This window comes from Penicillium coprophilum (assembly GCF_028826855.1).
Source record: "Penicillium coprophilum strain IBT 35676 chromosome Unknown utg000001l_segment0_segment0, whole genome shotgun sequence".
Classification (NCBI taxonomy): domain Eukaryota; kingdom Fungi; phylum Ascomycota; class Eurotiomycetes; order Eurotiales; family Aspergillaceae; genus Penicillium; species Penicillium coprophilum.
In genome coordinates this window covers 2901393-2918448 of record NW_026622720.1, presented here as the reverse complement: position 1 = coordinate 2918448, position 17056 = coordinate 2901393, and the positions used below count along the sequence as shown (strand labels likewise).

The 17056-nt window shown below is 46.9% G+C and overlaps 10 protein-coding genes across 10 annotated transcripts; 6 read left to right on the top strand and 4 right to left on the bottom strand.

Annotated features, from left to right (window-relative positions):
• Positions 1-1534: 1534 nt before the first annotated feature.
• N7500_001108 (uncharacterized protein) lies at positions 1535-2633 on the top strand (the record flags this gene model as incomplete). The annotated part of the gene is made up of 4 exons (XM_056672254.1): positions 1535-2152; positions 2209-2250; positions 2308-2352; positions 2571-2633. The coding sequence occupies 4 exons, from the start codon at positions 1535-1537 to the stop codon at positions 2631-2633; spliced, it is 768 nt and encodes a 255-aa protein (XP_056537827.1).
• Positions 2634-4952: 2319 nt separating this feature from the next.
• Positions 4953-5519, top strand: N7500_001107 (uncharacterized protein; the record flags this gene model as incomplete). Its single annotated transcript, XM_056672253.1, has 3 exons — positions 4953-5118; positions 5165-5332; positions 5437-5519. 3 exons carry the CDS (start codon positions 4953-4955, stop codon positions 5517-5519), a joined length of 417 nt encoding a protein of 138 aa, XP_056537826.1.
• Positions 5520-6576: 1057 nt separating this feature from the next.
• On the bottom strand, positions 6577-7239 carry N7500_001106 (uncharacterized protein; the record flags this gene model as incomplete). The annotated part of the gene is made up of 1 exon (XM_056672252.1): positions 6577-7239. One exon carries the CDS (start codon positions 7237-7239, stop codon positions 6577-6579), a length of 663 nt encoding a protein of 220 aa, XP_056537825.1.
• A 546-nt stretch (positions 7240-7785) lies between these two features.
• On the top strand, positions 7786-8151 carry N7500_001105 (uncharacterized protein; the record flags this gene model as incomplete). The annotated part of the gene is made up of 3 exons (XM_056672251.1): positions 7786-7932; positions 7989-8050; positions 8106-8151. The coding sequence occupies 3 exons, from the start codon at positions 7786-7788 to the stop codon at positions 8149-8151; spliced, it is 255 nt and encodes an 84-aa protein (XP_056537824.1).
• Positions 8152-8731: 580 nt separating this feature from the next.
• On the bottom strand, positions 8732-10378 carry N7500_001104 (putative C2H2 finger domain protein; the record flags this gene model as incomplete). The annotated part of the gene is made up of 3 exons (XM_056672250.1): positions 8732-9275; positions 9340-10055; positions 10130-10378. 3 exons carry the CDS (start codon positions 10376-10378, stop codon positions 8732-8734), a joined length of 1509 nt encoding a protein of 502 aa, XP_056537823.1.
• A 1367-nt stretch (positions 10379-11745) lies between these two features.
• Positions 11746-12257, bottom strand: cyn1 (putative cyanate hydratase; the record flags this gene model as incomplete). The annotated part of the gene is made up of 2 exons (XM_056672249.1): positions 11746-12189; positions 12237-12257. 2 exons carry the CDS (start codon positions 12255-12257, stop codon positions 11746-11748), a joined length of 465 nt encoding a protein of 154 aa, XP_056537822.1.
• A 1462-nt stretch (positions 12258-13719) lies between these two features.
• Positions 13720-14766, top strand: N7500_001102 (sterol desaturase family protein; the record flags this gene model as incomplete). Its single annotated transcript, XM_056672248.1, has 1 exon — positions 13720-14766. The coding sequence occupies one exon, from the start codon at positions 13720-13722 to the stop codon at positions 14764-14766; it is 1047 nt and encodes a 348-aa protein (XP_056537821.1).
• A 479-nt stretch (positions 14767-15245) lies between these two features.
• On the top strand, positions 15246-15657 carry N7500_001101 (uncharacterized protein; the record flags this gene model as incomplete). The annotated part of the gene is made up of 2 exons (XM_056672247.1): positions 15246-15314; positions 15424-15657. Coding segments are annotated over 2 exons (303 nt in total), but the record flags the coding sequence as incomplete, so codon positions are not given.
• Positions 15658-15943: 286 nt separating this feature from the next.
• Positions 15944-16296, top strand: N7500_001100 (uncharacterized protein; the record flags this gene model as incomplete). Its single annotated transcript, XM_056672246.1, has 2 exons — positions 15944-16149; positions 16188-16296. 2 exons carry the CDS (start codon positions 15944-15946, stop codon positions 16294-16296), a joined length of 315 nt encoding a protein of 104 aa, XP_056537819.1.
• Positions 16297-16480: 184 nt separating this feature from the next.
• Positions 16481-16852, bottom strand: N7500_001099 (uncharacterized protein; the record flags this gene model as incomplete). The annotated part of the gene is made up of 1 exon (XM_056672245.1): positions 16481-16852. One exon carries the CDS (start codon positions 16850-16852, stop codon positions 16481-16483), a length of 372 nt encoding a protein of 123 aa, XP_056537818.1.
• Positions 16853-17056: the final 204 nt, after the last annotated feature.

The following is a 17056-nucleotide window of genomic DNA, read 5'->3' as shown; positions in this document are numbered from 1 at the left end:
GGAAGAAGACCTCAGGCACCGCGGAATACTATGAGATTACTCAAACCGAACTAGTACCAGGCCGAAGCTGAGGTGAACGTCAACCTGTGGAGCTTTGACATATCATGGCCATAATGTCAATATGAAGCCCGATACCAGATCATGCATCATAGTTCAGATGAAGAGAAGTGAAGAAGCCATGGAAAATGAAAAGAAGATACCAGAAAATACCAGAGGCCGTTGTTTGTGGATAGGGAGCAGCTCATGTTCTTTTCACCTCTATATGGCACACATAACGAATTACGAATTTGGTATATTTGGCTAGTCCTTTTGATTTCTATTTTCTGAATACATGTGGACATATTGTGATTGCAAGTTTTTCTCGAGATAGTATGTTCCGGTTCCGAATTAGGTATAGTTGACGTATCAAAGACCTGTAGAAGAAAGACATTATCTGCAGACTTTTAACTTCATTGTTCCAGTCGAATAGCATTTGAAGTCTTTGCCTGTGACTCGAATACCCGTGATGCCCCGACAGAAAGTTGCCAGCATTTCAATCGAGTGCTCCGACACAGGGATTCCGCTATTCTCCGATGGCAAGATCAACCCAGCTCAGTATAGATCACAAGACACATCGAATTTTTTTATTCTCCTGGACCCTACGGATGAGCCAAGGTGCCTGCAGTCAAGTTCATTGCTTCTAGATCCATATCCCCTGTGCACAGAGTTCATAGTCCGATTCCATATTGAGCTCCGGATCTATGAAAATGCCCAAAGACTTCTGTTCAAATGGTCGAGCCAAACCTGAGGAAGTGAAGTTTCTTTGTCTGCCCCCCCTTTATCGCTAACAATGGTCTATTGTTTGCTTTGGCTTCTCAGCCCGACTCTCCTTTAGGCTCGACATATAACGGCCAACCTCCCCATATATCATGGGATCTAGCATAGAATATCAACTTGCCCATATTTAGATACTAGCTTTTTTTTTACGAATCCAAGGAATTCAATACATTCTCTCCGTGCACAAAACCAGAATACTTCCTAGATTGGCTTCGGAGCCCACCTCCAGCGTGAGGTTATAAACGCTCCTCTGCTCATCGTCGACTCTCCTTTTTTTCTTTCCTTCTTCACCTTGCCCTGGGGTCATCACCATATAAAACCCATCCCATCACAATCTATCAAAAATCTATATTCCACTCCATTCAATCGCCCAGCCGCCCTGTGAGTTGCCAGGGTTAGGAGGCTGTCTTTAATCGTCGGACTTGGAGGTGTCACCGGCCTCTTGAGGTGAAGTATCCCAGCTGAAGGCAAAAAAAAACATTCCTCCCCAAAAAATCCACAAAACCGAAAAATAAAATCCACAAGGGTCGAGAAGAAAAAAATAGCCCAGCCAAGGGAAAAAAACAAGCCAAAAACAGAGAACCCGCTGGGCATCTTCAAGTAGAAATCCGGCTTTTGGAAGTTCAGCTGAATGACCACGCTTGCACGGAACTTCTCTCGAGAAACAGGTTGTGGTAGTCCAAACGCCCATCAAAGCTTTGGTATACGGAACGAAAACATGAACTACGTGAACGGAAACTCGTCTTCTGTGCCCACTGGGCCCAAATCTTACCAGGGCAACGGTCGTGGAAACAACAATTACAATGCCAATGCCAATGCCAATCGTCAACGGAACAATAGCAACAACAACTATCAACGAAACAGAACTTGGAATGGCAATGGCAATGCCAACCAGGGGAACAACTATCGGAACGGCAATGGCAACGGCAACGGCAACGGTGGCCAGTGGACCAATCATCGAAATGGTGGAAACAAGCACTGGAAGAACAACAACAATTACAACGTGAATGGCAATACCAATGGCAATACCTATGCCAATGGCAACCAGTGGAACAACGGTCACAACAATCAGAACGGCAATGCCAATGGAAACCAGTCGAGCAACCCTCGCAACAACAACACTGGTAATCTCAATGGCAACCAGTGGAACACTCGCAATGGCAATGGCAACGGCAATGGAAACTACAAGGGCAAAAACTTCAACCCCAATTACAAGGGAAAGAACTATAACCCCAACTACTCTCGTGCCGGACCGCCTGTGCCTGCCCCACAACCCATGCCTCCTACAAATTACAACATCGACATTGAGATGGCTGAGGCGCCATCGGACGAGCCAGTAAGCTGATATCCCTACCCATTTTGTGAAAGCGCGGTTACTAACATTGTATATAGAATGACATCGAGATGCCCGACGCACCACCGCTACCAGATCCAGTGAGTGATATCTGGCAAGCAGCACATGGCCTGCACAATGCACTAACTTCTTTACAGAGGATCGAAGCCTTTACCATGGGTGCCCTTGCAGTCAAGGAAATTGTTAGTACCCCTTCCCATTTTCAGTTCAATCCTGTTTCTTTCTATCAGCCTGCATTTCATCAACCTGATTTCCATCCATCTGCTTTTAATCCCACTTTCCATACTCCTGTTTTCCGTCCCCCAACTTTCTACCCTCCATCTGTTCATCCCAAGGTCATCAGTTCTCCAAAGTTGCAAGGCAACCCTGAATGTGATTACTTTCTCTAACACCATGACAGGCCGAAACCATGCTCAGGATTGCTACTCAGTTGGACCCCAACAATAGCTACATCCCCGAGTGAGCTCCACTAGACAGCGGCCTAGCCAACCCTGTTCTAGTGGCAAAAGAAAGAACAAGTCATCAACAACCTGTCTATCAAGATGGAGTCACACATGTCCAAGTCCATCACCATCACCATCCATCGACATCTGGACTAGCCCCAAGACCTCCGGGTTCCTCAAATTGGGCACGAACCGTCTATGACGGGTGACAACCCCCCAGAGTAGGGCGCACAAGACTCCATTGACAGGGACACAACGCAAACCTCATCTGGTCCTGGTGTGGACGGTGGCCTGCCCCATCCACAGGGAGGACCAGATCCAGGGCCGAGAAGAAGCTCGGCGGAGGAAAGAATCTAAAAGGGTAAATGTGCAACGGAGGAATCATATCAAGGAACCTGTATTTAGGACTGCAGTCCTGGTCATGGTTTTTACCGAGCACCTAAAAAGGGCTGCCGGGTTTTCCCATGGCCCCGTCCGGATGAAGACACCATCGTCACCATCGACATCAAAAGAAACCATCCTTCATCCCACGGCTCGAATGGGGGGTCTTGCCATTTTTGACATTTGTGTTGGACGTGCTGACATATTTTTCGGGTTTGTTCTATTTATTTCTGAGAGTGATATACATCGGTTTGATATTGGATATGAGACAATTTTTCATGTACTGAATTTGGTTGGCTTCGGGTCTCTCGCGATGCCATGGTCGTTGAGGGTCTCATGGCTTTCCGGATGGGATATACTTGGAAGAAGTTTTCATGTACCGTCCTCGATCAAGGATCTCTCGCGATGCCATGGTCGTGGGGAGACTCTTGGTGTGGGAACGTTTTCTATGTATTGGATTTAATGGGCTTGGGGGCTCTTGGGATGCCATGGTCGTTGAGAGTCTCACAGCTTGTCATGGGATATATTTGATGGAAATTGGAATGTACGGTTTTCGATCAAGGAGTTTTCCGCGATGCCATGGTCGTGGGGGGGCTTCTTTTTGGGAACGCTTTTGATGTATTTATTTTTTAAAAAAGGAATATCATTTTCCAATTGGATTCTGTTTCCTGTAATGTTGTAGATTCGAATTCGAGAGAGAGGACTCTGTAGAAAGTGTGGTTGTATAATCAGGCCGCATCCTCAGCAGATGTTTGTTGCTATAATGAAAATGTACAATATAATGCGCAGGGGAAGAACAGCTACTGGTGAAGCTTACGAGAAAAGAAGCGTATGGCCTGAAGTGATCAATCGATTTGACCAGAATCTCCTTGGGAAGAAGTTCAGGCTCTAAAAGACTCGACAAGTGGCGGTCCTTGCTAGCCAAAAGATTGTAGGGAATGTCATCTGCTCAAGCCGCTTGGATTGGTTCTAGTTATATTTATATGAAATCTCCCCAAGAGCTTAATACTTACCAATAGATCGCCAGTGTCGAATCATTGCAGAACTTGCTGTTACGTTGTGCCCCTGTTTAATCTGCAACAGTGCATCACCGTCAAATTCTATATATTCAGCCCGGGGTTCATTCTACTTCTAGGGTTCCGTAGCTTGACTCATGAGTTTGATGTATCATAGAACACAATCTATACCAACATCTTCCTAGGATCCATAAATGAACCGTTCAAACAAAACATCATCGAAAGTTGTAGGGCTTTGAAGATAGTGGATATTCCAACGTTGGAACTCTACCTAGGTAGGCTACAGTATCAATCACTTCACGTATGAGCATTCATCCTACCCCTGAAACACAGTGTTGTTTGTTTTTAATTGGTCTTTACTTCCTAGAGAGTGCCATGGTTCTTATTCCTGGCAAGCCCATATCGAAGGCCAAAAGCCTACAAAGGGCAGTGATGGGTTTCCATTGTTCAGAATGGAGATAATTTGACATGAAATTTATTTATAAACATCAAGCTCTCTAGTTATGAAAAACGCCATTCGATATCTCATACACTGGAAACGAGGTTCGACCATATTGAGGCAGATTATACCTTCTTCTCAGCACTCCACCTCCGATACTCCCCTTCGTTAAAGACCTCCCCTATAAGCCCTTCCCCAGCTTGCTTGATCTGGGCCCCGTTTCCCTGTGCTTGTCCTCCCGTCCAAGACTGCACTTGGACCGAAATGTCCCCCATCACATCTTTCACCTCCGTGTTACTTCCCGGCGCCCTAACGCGGTATTTGATCTCCATCCAATGCGCCAGACAAGCGAGATTAAACGTTACAAACGCCATCGGGATATCCTCCGGAAGTTCAGTTGATCTGACGAGCAGAAACTCTGACCCCAGTTCCATAGATCCAGACTCCGCGTTCACCAGCCATACGGTGTGTGTACATTTCGTACGCTTCTCCGGAAAAATCACATGGCGGCCGCGGACCAGATACACAACGTGTATCTTTATCTTCAACCCCGTGAGCTCGAGCGGCCGGTCAGCCTTGAAGTATACTGGGATCTGGGAGCGCTGCGTGAGCACTTGTGGCAGACGACAAGTGATGTTGGCTGTGCCGTTCGTGGTTTGGATTGTGCGGGTGAGTTGTTGCCAGGACCCGGCGACGGGGACTTGCGGGAGGTCAGAACGAGGACGAGACAAGACTGTGAAGACACTTGAGCCCTTTGGCATGGAAGAGAAGAAGCCTGCCTCTGGACCCTTTTTCATCGTGGTTGAGACGATATATTCGACATGGGCGGATGCGGTGCCCCACGTTTGGTTGCAGCCCATGGCCATTGTTCCTGGAAGGGAGTGTACGCTGTTCTTTCCGGGGAATGGGGCGCGGTCTTTCCATTTGTTAAAAAAGTGCCAGTTTCCCTGGACTTGTTCGGTGGATGTGGGTAATTGAACTGTGAAGGGGAAGGAGTGTTCGCCTGCGGGGAGTGTGGTGGGGGATTGGATGAGGACGACGAAGCGTTTGAAGAAGAAGCCCTGGCCTAACCACTCGTATGAGAAATTGCGGACGACGTAGGTGCGACTGATGCTCGTATATGCGCGACCGAAGATCGTGACAGTAAGCTCGGACACGGAAAGTGGTTTTATGAGGGTCAGGGTTGCTCTCGCGGTGATGTCCTCGCCGGGCATGAGATTTTCAGGGTTAGTGATGGTGATGCGCACCTCGTTGGTGGGCGACATTGTTATGCGCGTGGGATACTGCTGTTACTGAGGTAATTTTGTCACCGTGTTCGAGGTTGGGGAATTTAAAGGCCATGATTCAGGGCGTGTCACTGCTGGGCTAATTATTGTTATTCGAGTCAAAACTGCGTGTTTCATTGCGATCAACCTCATGGATCCTCTGAATGGCAAATAGCCAAGAGTAAATACGAGTTGCCAAGCAGCCGCGTCGCTGATGAGCAGTATATATGCAGCATTTTATTGATTCCCGAGAATCAAGAATATCATTTCCAAACTAGGATGCCGGGTCGATGCACTAAAGGCAGCTCTAAGACCAACATAGTATCATTCTTTGCCTCATTAGAAATAGCCCTCGTATTCGGGCTCTTAGGTTGTATGAAAAGGCGGCTATAAGCCTCTTTCAGCGAGAACTTCGTGGAGGCAGACACCAGGTCAAAACCTTGATATGTTTTCCACCGACTTCTTCAAGATTGAAGAATTGCGCGTAGCTCACTCTCAACAATTGCTCCCAGAATGGAAGACGTTAAGCTCAGAAAGCGGCCGTGGCCCAGAGAAAAAAGCTCCCACCTGGTAAATATTATCCTGTCTTGTATATAGTCGCCTGTACACTGAGTCTTCAGTGTGGATCATGCACATCATTGCCGGTTCACTCGAATCGATGTATTGTACATTGGCATAATAATGACAGACTTTCTAACACGGTCTGATAAATTCCTGGCAGGTGGAATTCAAAAAAAAAAAAGCAACCAAACACCCAACCCCAATGCAAAGCAGACAAAATATAATACATCAAGTGGGGAGACAGAGACAGAGACGCTGCACAATACACACACAAAGCAGGCACAGACAGCCCATGGAGAAATCAATCCTTCTTCTCAGCCGTCTCAACCGTCTCATCCTTCACTCCCTCACCAGCCTTCCCATCCTTCCCACCCCAAGTCCAAACATCCCAAATATGCTCCTGAATCAAATCTCCATATCCCTTCCCTTCACTAAGCGCCTTCTGCTCCTCTCTCAACCTCCTCTCCCTCCACCCCTCAGACTCCCCACCCATCCAAAGCCGCTGCACAACACTCTCCTCCTGCGCCTGTCTCGCCTTCAACTTCTCAATCTCCTCCATCAACCCCGAATCCGGCTCCCGGCGCTGCTTATCAGATAGTGCCAGAATCTGCGCCTTCAACTGTTCATGCTCAGCCAGGCGGAGCTGCGCGTCGCGCGCGGCCCGGAGTCGTTCTTGGATCTCTTGCGCGCGCTCGCTGGGTAGGGAGGAGAATGTCCACTGCATTCGCGAGATGCGCGCATCAATGCGCTCGACTATACTGCGTCCTGTGCGTTCGTGCACGATGTGGTTTGCGGAGGCGCCGAAGGAGCAGAGGACGAGGACGGTGAGAGGGTCCAGTTTGCGGGGTGGAAGGGCGATCAGGATCGGTGCGCCGACTAAGAATGTGTAGGCGGCATAGTTCTTGAAGCGTTTGTAGTCTGCTTCGCGGACTGCGTTCAGGTCTTGGGGTGGAGGGGTCGCCATTGTGTTCGATGATATTGTGGAGGTTGCGGTGTTGGAGGAAAATTTATGGTTGGGGGGTGGGGCTTGGCGGATACTTGGCGGCTTGGAGGCTTGGGGAATCTAGAGATCTTCATTCTTATATTTCCTCGCTAAATCTGTTGGAAAGCCAAAATTATCTGTTATTTTGGCCACACGAAACTCCTTATAACAACACGGATGAAAAATATATGAAAGAATGATATCAACCATATATATAGCATATGATGTATTACGCACTAAGCACTCACTGGGATGCACAAAGATCTATGTTTATATGACACTCAAATAACCGAAGTCCAATCTCAAGTAGTGAATATCAAATATAATACAGGCAAAAACAAAGATCAACTTCAGCTTCAATTACGGTTGGCAGAGTAGACAACACCTATTAGCGTTCAGGTCGGTGTTATACAAAAGGCAGCATCTTACCAAATCCCACACTATAAACTCTCGGGCTTACTTCCATTTTCTACCTCTTCCCTTCCACTTCCATCTCTCTCCATCTGTCACCTCAAACCCACAATCAAGATGTTTGCCAACGGTCTCTTCTCCTGGTTCTCCTCCAAGGAGACCAATCCCAACCCTACCTCGGATGTTACTATTCCCAGCGTCGAGAATCGCCAGCCCACCAGCCCAAAGGGCCCCTCCGTCGACGGAATGGTGACTGAGCAGCCTGTACGTCTTACAAGATACAAGCTCCCTTAACAAGGCACCAACTGATATCCTTCCAGAACTCCCAGGAGAACATGCTGAAGCTGCGTGGTGGTGGTGCGGGTGATGTCTGCTGCGGACTGTGAGTCAAATACATCTGAACCACAAACTACCAAATTAGATTAACGTCTAGCTAGTTGCGCCGGTCTTCTCTGCTTCGAGTGCTGTGAGGAGTGCTGCTAATCGTGTCATCGTTTGATCCTCGCGGTATACTCGATACTTTGCTCCTGCTTGATGAGTCTACGCTTTGTCTCTGGGTTATTGCGTTCTTAGGGGTTTGGGTTTGGGATATTGAGAGATGAAAATCAAGCGTGCTCGAGGGGTATTGTTTGCTTTACCTTCTATGCTTTATATGCCTCTTCGGCATTATGATTCTTGCTTTTGACTATTTGCAGGAGCCTTTGGGCGAAAAGTGGAGTCCGGACTCGGCTTTTACATACCCATTTTCTTATTTTAGCTGAGAAAATTGAATACACTCTCGTCTCCACTCTTCTTTTTCGGTGCTGATGTTGTTGGTCCTTGCAGCTGCGTCTAGAGACTGCTATTTTTAGCATAGAAAATTGATATTAATCAAAGTAATTTGTGCTATGGGAGTATGTAACATTGAAGGGCTTTCCCTTCTATTGCTCCTTGATATGTTATCATTTCAATCGGTAGAGCTGCGGTAGATAGTCTTGAAGCTCATCCTTCAAGTTCACCCCCCGGTACCATCCTCAAAGTTGATCATCAACCCCCCCCCTGGTCTCAATCTTACCCCATGCTCTCAAAGTTCTTCCTCCTCATCCTCGTCTTGGGTATCGGAAAAGACAAGTCTATCCAGACTATCCACCAAGGACTCCACGTTTGAGGGAGTGGTCCCTGTGATGGGAGAGACAACCCTTGCGTTGGAAGACAGGGCCTCTGCAATGGAAGCCATGGCCTCAGCAATAGAAGACACGGCCTCTGCATTTGAAGAGACACCATCCCCATTCGAAGAGACAGCCACTGGGCTCGAAGAGACGTCATCTCCATGCGAAGACATGGCCTCGGGATTCGAAGAGACTTCACCTGCGCTCAAAGATGCGATGCCTTCATTCAAAGACCTAGGAGGATTGTACTCAGGCTGGCTACTCACATCGAAAGCGAGTTCCCCCGGCTCCATTTCATCACCAATCATCCGCGGGATATGGGCAAAGCCACGAGTCACCTCGCTGAGTTCCTGTTCAATCTGGCCAGCGGTCACACGAAAAGCACACTTAGAGTATCGAGCCTCCATGTGGGCGACGAGCGCGGCGAGGGTCTTGAATCGTCTGAAGCATCGAGGGCAACTATTATCAAGATTATTAGAGAATTTCTTTTCAAGCGAAATGACCAGAGAAAGAAGATACACACTCATTGATTGTTTCATCCTCCATCGTGAGATGATACTCAAAGGTGGCAACAAACAAGAAAGAGGAACCGCAATTACAGTAGTAGCGGCCTTTCTCGGCATTCCAGAAACTCTCGGGATCCACACCCTGGATCTTGCGATGAGCCGTGGCTCGAGATCGAAGTGGACGAGCATAGCCAGAAGGGCCTGCTGCTTGGGAAGCCGGATTAGATCTTGAGGGTCCTGCTTCGCCCGACTGCTCAATAGCACCACGAGGAGACGGGAAAGGACTATCGTGGTGCATTGAGGTACCGAAAACATCGTCGATGAGGATACCTCCGGGGGACTCAGTGGTGGTGCTTGCTGCTTTTTCCTTGACTGGGGTCATTGAAGCACCCAACTCTGGCCAGTCATTATGAGGAATGGTAGCATCACTGCTATCGCGGACAGGGCGTTTTCCTTCCATACGAGGTGTAGAGATATCCAACAGAACACCGCCGTCCGTATCGTGGTCATCGCTGGAAGTCTCAGAGGGTGAAGACTGTGGTCCAGGAGAATCTCTGCCAATGGTCAGAACGCTTGCTGTGCCATGAAGGTCACAGCTGCCGCCCTCGCGGGCTTTGTCTGGCAGAGAAAGAACCGGGCATTCCTTGTCTTCGATATGTTTGATAACTGCAGAAGCGGATTTGTACTTGCAACCACAGCCCATGCAAGCGACTTCACGACCTTCGTGGTGATTCTAAGAAATGGATCGTTTGTTAAGACTGGTTCTTGGTTCCATGGATTTTGCCGTAAATAGTGACGGAGACTCACGTTTCTCATATGAACCTCTAGACCAGCCTCACTGCGGAGCTCGAGACAGCATTCAGGGCAAGCAAAGTGACGATCGCTCATAATTTTGTGCAGATGGAGGGTCTGCTGAGACTGGAAGTCGAGGTCACATTTCATGCAGTAAGAATGTCTGTCCGCATTGACCTTGTGGTGTTGCATCTCGCTGACGGACTTGAAGCTCATTCTGCAGCTCTGGAAGGTACAAGGTACCTCCTCCAGTTCTTCTGCCATCGTGAAGAACCTTGATGAGCCGGGGTGATGAAGTGACCCGTGTCAAAGGATAGGAGATATGGAAGCTGTAAAAGGAAAGAAACTTGAACACAACAAGGATATCAGGAAAGCGATCGGAGGAGAATAAGAGAGGGGAGGCAAACAAAATGATTTTGTGGTCTTTGGCAAACTGACATAGGGGAAAGAAGTCATGTTTTGATATTGTGTCATATGTTAGAGAAAGCTCAAAAAAAGAGCGTGAAATTAATTGAAACTATTTGACGAGGCCAGGAGTCGATCGCCTGGCTTTGAGATTTCAGCTGGTCGTCGCCGTTGTCGTTCCTTCCGAAAATGGATGTCTGAATAGCCTCAATTTTGACTTAATGTGGATGTACCCGAGGTCAAAGTCTCTGTCACCGACCACTTTTATATGCTCAGATTTTCTCAAAAATCAGCATATAGCAAGCTGGGTATATGCCCATATTGTGGCTCAAATTTGAATCTCATATCACAATTGGAAGGCAGTCCAATTAGAGATCAAAGATTTCGAGTGACTTCCTCCTTAAGTTTTCCTCCTATTTAGTAAAGACAAGAAGTAATACTTCAACCAGCCCCCCCCAGTGGCCCAGCGGTATTATGGCCGGGGCATCCCACACCAGGATGTCGCAACGGGTTTTACTTGCTCCCCACTGTCGGTCGGACTCCTATATGCTGAAGCTCTCCCGAAGCACTACGCTAGGTAAGCCCCCCCGCGGACTGCCACACGCGGCGACCCCGTTAGTTAAGGGGGAGACCGTAGTTAGTACGGTGAGTGGATGTATATAGGGGAATGGCCGGAGGAGAGGACCATGGATATCGAATGGCCATATTCTGTCCATACCCTCCTGAGGTCCAGGGACGGTCTGGATTCATGGGGACTTTTTTTTTTTGTTGATGTCTGATCCTTTTTTTCTCTTGTTTGTTCCTCCCCTTCCTTCCTTTTTTTATTCTTCTTCCCATCCTAATGCTCTTTTGAGGCCATTCGACCTATAATGTAACTGCCGTCTGAACGTCAATGACTCTACACGCACACATTTCTGTACAGGTATGTCTGAATGGACTGTTATCGTTAGATAAAATTTGCTTAATCTTCTGGGAAGAAGATCCAGTCTTGATCGGATGTTGACGACTACCGTCTTTCTACCTGAACTTCCATCATTGGTCGGATCGGAAGCTGCAAGGTCACACTGTTAGAGGGACTTGGCTTACTGATGGGCGAAGAAGAGTCCTAAAATTCAAATCAATACGATATCTCTTCTATTTCCTGGTAATAACCCTAGGCTTAGAATCTAGAGAAAGGCAACCTATCCATTCGTTAGACCATTGTTCAAGAGACAGAAAATACACTCTTACCATTTACCACGAAGAGTGATAACAGCCCAGTTATTTCCATCCTCATCAGTCTCCTTCTCAACCTTGGTCGAAAACGAGATAGCACTCATAATCCCATCCCCAAACTTCTCATTGAGCACCGCCTTGTAGGCATAGCCATAGTTCTGCACAATCTCATAGAGTCGATAGATAAGAGGTTCCTTGGGCGGCATTTCGACGGAGCGACCTCGATCGGGGAAGCCGTTGAGCTGTTCCGACAAAGGCTGCTCGGGGATGAAAAGCAGATCGGCCAGCTTTTTGATGTCCTCGGGCGACGCCTTGGCCTGGCCGTAGAATATGGCCGCTGCGGCTACCTCATTGCGACCGATGTGCTCACCGATCTGCTCGAAGCTCACGTTGCGAGCCGCCTTAGCTCTGAAGAGAGTTGTGGATGCGGCGGGGAGATTGTGGTGCTCTGTGGTCTGGATTGGGGTCAGCGATGTTGCAGGTTGATGAATGGCATTCTCACGTCTAGGGTTGCGAGAGACATGATGGAGTGATTTCGGTAAATGATTTTCAATAAAGGATTGACGTTCTGTGACAATAGTCCTTGGTCAATTGATTGTGGAAAGGAGACGTCAGGTACTTAGGTACTGCGGGGAACCCGGTCTTGATGTCAAGTCTATGATTCATTGATCTATGGAGGTATTTCCCGTGGATGGAATTCCATCCTTCTGCGAGTACCTGTCCACCCTTATTTCAATTCATGGATTTGTAGTGAGTGGAGCTTAATATAAGCATAAATATAGATCATCCCTTGACATGACATAGAAATCATGGGGCATGCTTGGGGCCTTGGCCGAGGGACGACCATTATATATAATGACATCACTCTGAATATATCACAGACGAAGCTCGAATATATATTTCTGAAGTACGGAGTAATACTCAAATAATCAAGCTAGATTAGTTATTTCCACACATCATCTGCACGCCCTGGAGGTCCATGCTCTTATGATAATATGATCCACGATGAGCGCCGGGGGTTTTTTGATCATACAGATGACCGTTAAACCATCTATCGAATGCATGCCGAAGATTGAATCGCATCGTATTCGAATGTCTTCCTCGTAGACAAGTAAATACTCCAACCTCGAAACCACACTTACGTGCCCTCTCCTGCAGGAGTTCTATCTATCTTAATCTCGGTCAGTTTGCTTTTTCAAACAACGGAGTACAGGAAACCCATCACTTAGGAAGGCCGGATCCTAAGGATATTGACATCTTGTGAATAAAATATACTACTATACCAAGCCTGCTTATATTTCCACGGTGGAAAAAATGTAAATTTATATAGTATCAAGTACGTCATGGCAAATGCATTATAGAGCGTGATTCCAGGCTCAGGCGTGATTAGTTTTCAGCTATTATAGCTTTGCAATCGCAATAAAATATAAGCCGGTTCCATAACTCAGTTGGTTAGAGTGTGGTGCTAATAACGCCAAAGTCGAGGGTTCGACCCCCTCTGGAACCACGTTTCTTTTTTGATTTCATTTTTTATTTTGAATCTCGAGAACGGCCCGCTAACCAGTGATCACATCGACACTTTTTTTACTTACAATCGTGTTTTGTGGCAGCGTACAAAACATGTGCAACAAGTCCCAAGCTTGGCATGTGTCAGATAGGCTACACGCATCCCTCGCCGGACGTTGATGATACCCTACCTACAAAATGATCAACACCAACCAAATTGCCTAAACCAATTTGGGAAACCACTGCGACTGGCCAGTAACCACTTGCTTGGGTCCCACTTGCCATTTTGATGCCATTCACAAAGTAAAGCAGATGGACAAAGGGTAACTATAACCTTCGACTTACACTTTACCACATGCTCACTCTGTAGACAACCTCGGTCTCGGCCATATGACATATCGAGATCAGCACAATGATAAAAATGCACTATATCCTCCGAATGGGGATGTTCCTGGAGTCCAGAAGACATACTGTTCACAATGGCCGCCTCTCGAAATCCGTTGGATAACATGAAATCCACCTGGCGAACATGGAATCGAGACCAATGGAAACTTTCACACAAAATTCTCGAACACGCCAACGTGTACCACATCGAACTCAACAGGGATATCCCAATCCATTCCAAGGAAGAGAAGATACCATACGTATCTGACTGGTCACTAAACCGCTGGGTTCTTGTCAATGCAGGAGTTCCACTCGTGGTCCACCAGATTTTTACCTATCTTACCGGATACAACTTCCACCCGGTCATCGCCTTCTTCTACTACTACTATGCCTCGAGGCTGTTCACAACACGCGAGCTGCGGAGTCTTCGAGAGCTTGGTCATACTTACGGGTTCCTAGATGGCGATAAACACGAGCGAGATGGGGTACCGGACGTGGGCGTCTCAAAGGCTCTGATCTCGGTCCTACTGGCTGGGTTTGTCCGCCCTCTTATGACTGTGTGGCTCACCTACGAAGCAAACAAAGCACCTGCCTCACTCAGCTGGGCTTGGCTACCAGTAGAGGTCAGTCTCTATGGCATCATCCTGGATTTCTGGTTCTATTGGTACCATCGTGTCATGCATGATGTGAACGGTCTTTGGAAGTTCCATCGCACTCACCATCTCACGAAACACCCAAACCCGCTGCTCACAATCTACGCGGACTCCGAACAAGAATTCTTCGACATTGCCGGGATCCCGTTGATGACATGGCTCACCATGAAGCTTATGGGTATGCCGATGGGATTCTACGAATGGCACATTTGTCAGCTGTACGTGATCTTTGCAGAGCTCGCTGGGCATAGCGGTCTTCGTCTTCACGCTTCGCCACCCAACCCTGTGACATGGTTGATGCGGATGTTTGATGCTGAGTTGGTGATTGAAGACCATGATTTGCATCATCGTCGGGGATGGAAGAAGAGCCATAATTACGGCAAGCAAACACGAGTCTGGGATCGGATTTTTGGAACGTGCAGTCCCCGTATCGAGAGTGTGGATGCGAATATTGATTACGATAATCCTGTTTCGATGTCAATTTTGTGATGTATTGTTTCATGCGCTCTTTGCTCTTCATCAGCTGAACGATACTTTCAATGTAACGGACGTGGAATAGAATTAGAACATGAACTTACAGTTATTATGACAGTTCTGTATTTAGTCCCAGTTTTGCTTCAAACCGTCATGATAGACCGAAATCGCGGATTGAAAGCTTTCTATGATACCTGAGTCGTGTGCACAGCCGGCGATGTGGGCTATTACAATACAAAGAATCTTCTACATTGAGCTCTGTTTGTGGTTCTCAGGCCTTTGTCCCTCTGCCTCTATCGAGTGATTGAGAGAGCTTTAGAGCAGTAGATCCATTATCTTCATTGATTTTTGTCGATCAATCTCTTACTTTTCTCACGGATATCACATTTACTTGAATCACATCTGACGGATCACTGGTTAAATACCAGTCTGACATAACAAAACTCTTAGCTCTTGAAATCAATACTCTGGTTTCAAAATGATATCTCCAAGGTGAGACGCAGGTTTGCATCGCTATTCTGTACGCACCAGCCGCTTCTGGTGGTGTTTTGCCGGGTCCACTGGTATTTGAGCTCGCCAAGATGGGTGGAACAACAGGCTCCGAAGGCTGGCGCTGCTTCTGTTCTTTCCTTTCTCATCTCCGTGGTTTCCAGCTTCTAAGATCTGTGCCAGATCTGTATCATAGAGGGTCTTGCAACCGCAGCTATGGCGGTCGGTTGCTGTTTTCTCCCTCTAGACCCGCCATCATTGTCGCCAAGCTGGCTCAATCCAGACGAGATCCGATATCTCGAAGTCCGCCCACTAGCCTCAAATAGCCACAGTGGCCATCACAAAGGCTTTGACAAGCGGATAATCTTCAACGTCTTTCTCGATTGGGAAGGATACTTGCTCATATTTGCCAGCTGATTCAATGCTGTTCCCAAGTACGCACTCAGGCTCAGCATGTCTGAGATCATCAAATCCGTGGACTACGAGCCAGCGAGGGCCCAGCTCCTGACCATTCATCCAAACACAGTTGGCGTGTTGTCAGCTTATGGCTTTTCCATGTTCGCTGATCGCTTCGTGTGGAGAATGCCTTCATTGTGGCACCCTAGTGGTCATTTATAGTGGCATTTAAAATCTTATTTTCTAAGGCTGGGGATATCGAAAATAATATAGCACTGTGCTACTTTGGCGTTTGTCTTGTTTCGGAATGTATCCCATTCTCCCGGGTGTCAATGCTTGGAATTTTTACAATATTCCGAATCCTCACAAGCGCGCCATGGCGATTGGGTGTCTAATTTGCTCGGGTAATGAGAGTGGAATTATTGGGAGCTACATTTACAAAGATGAAGAGAGGCCACGGTACTCCACCGGCGATGCGAAGGCACTTCACTTGCGTTCGCTGCTGCTGGAATTGTGGCTTGTCTATCCTTGAAATTTTGTTTCTGGAATAGAAATAAGAAGAATGCTATGATGACTGTCTCTGAAATTGAGGGGAAGTATACAGAGGATCATTTTCACAAGATGGAGGAGAGGAGCCCTTTGTTCAAGTATAACTTGTGATATATCATTTACCACTAACCATCGGGATGAACTTATATGTGTCTGTTGGCACATATTTCTGCATAGATACATACTACCTTAACAGCAGAAGTAAACAATCAATTCGTATACTATATTAGCATGGAATACTCGACCGGGACATTGAATGTCAGGTTGAGCGACAAATAGTTTACCAGAAGGTACGTCAACGACTACCAGGTGAGCCTAGACCAAAAACATATTCAAAATCAATAGAAACATTGCCAGCAATAATATCCTCCTTATACTGCTCTGCATATTCGAGGGCGAGCTTGAACCATTCATGCATGGGAACGGTTATATCTGCCGGAAATGATACGTACAACTTTTGCTGGTGATGCATGGCATCACCCTGAGTAACTTCAAATAATTTATTTTGAAGACGTTCAATCACGATATCCATCAATTTCACATCAGAGAGTTTGACCTCTTCTTCTAGGAATTTCACCGTCACCCACCATGCGTGTCCGTTAGAAGAAGCATGATCCTCCAAGATAGGTAGGCCATTTTCGATGAATATTGTACGAGTAGAAGACATAATGTATGTGGTAATAAGGTTGAATGAAGACGTTTGTACTATCTGAATAGAAGACATATCTAAAGGGGGTTTTTCCTGCTTTTATGGATTTTGCGATCTATTCTTTAGTATGCACGCAAACAATGATTCTAACACGATCCATACATAGGCTCTTTTAGGCTTCACATTGGTATTGGTCTAATCAAAATGCCATTGTAACTAAAA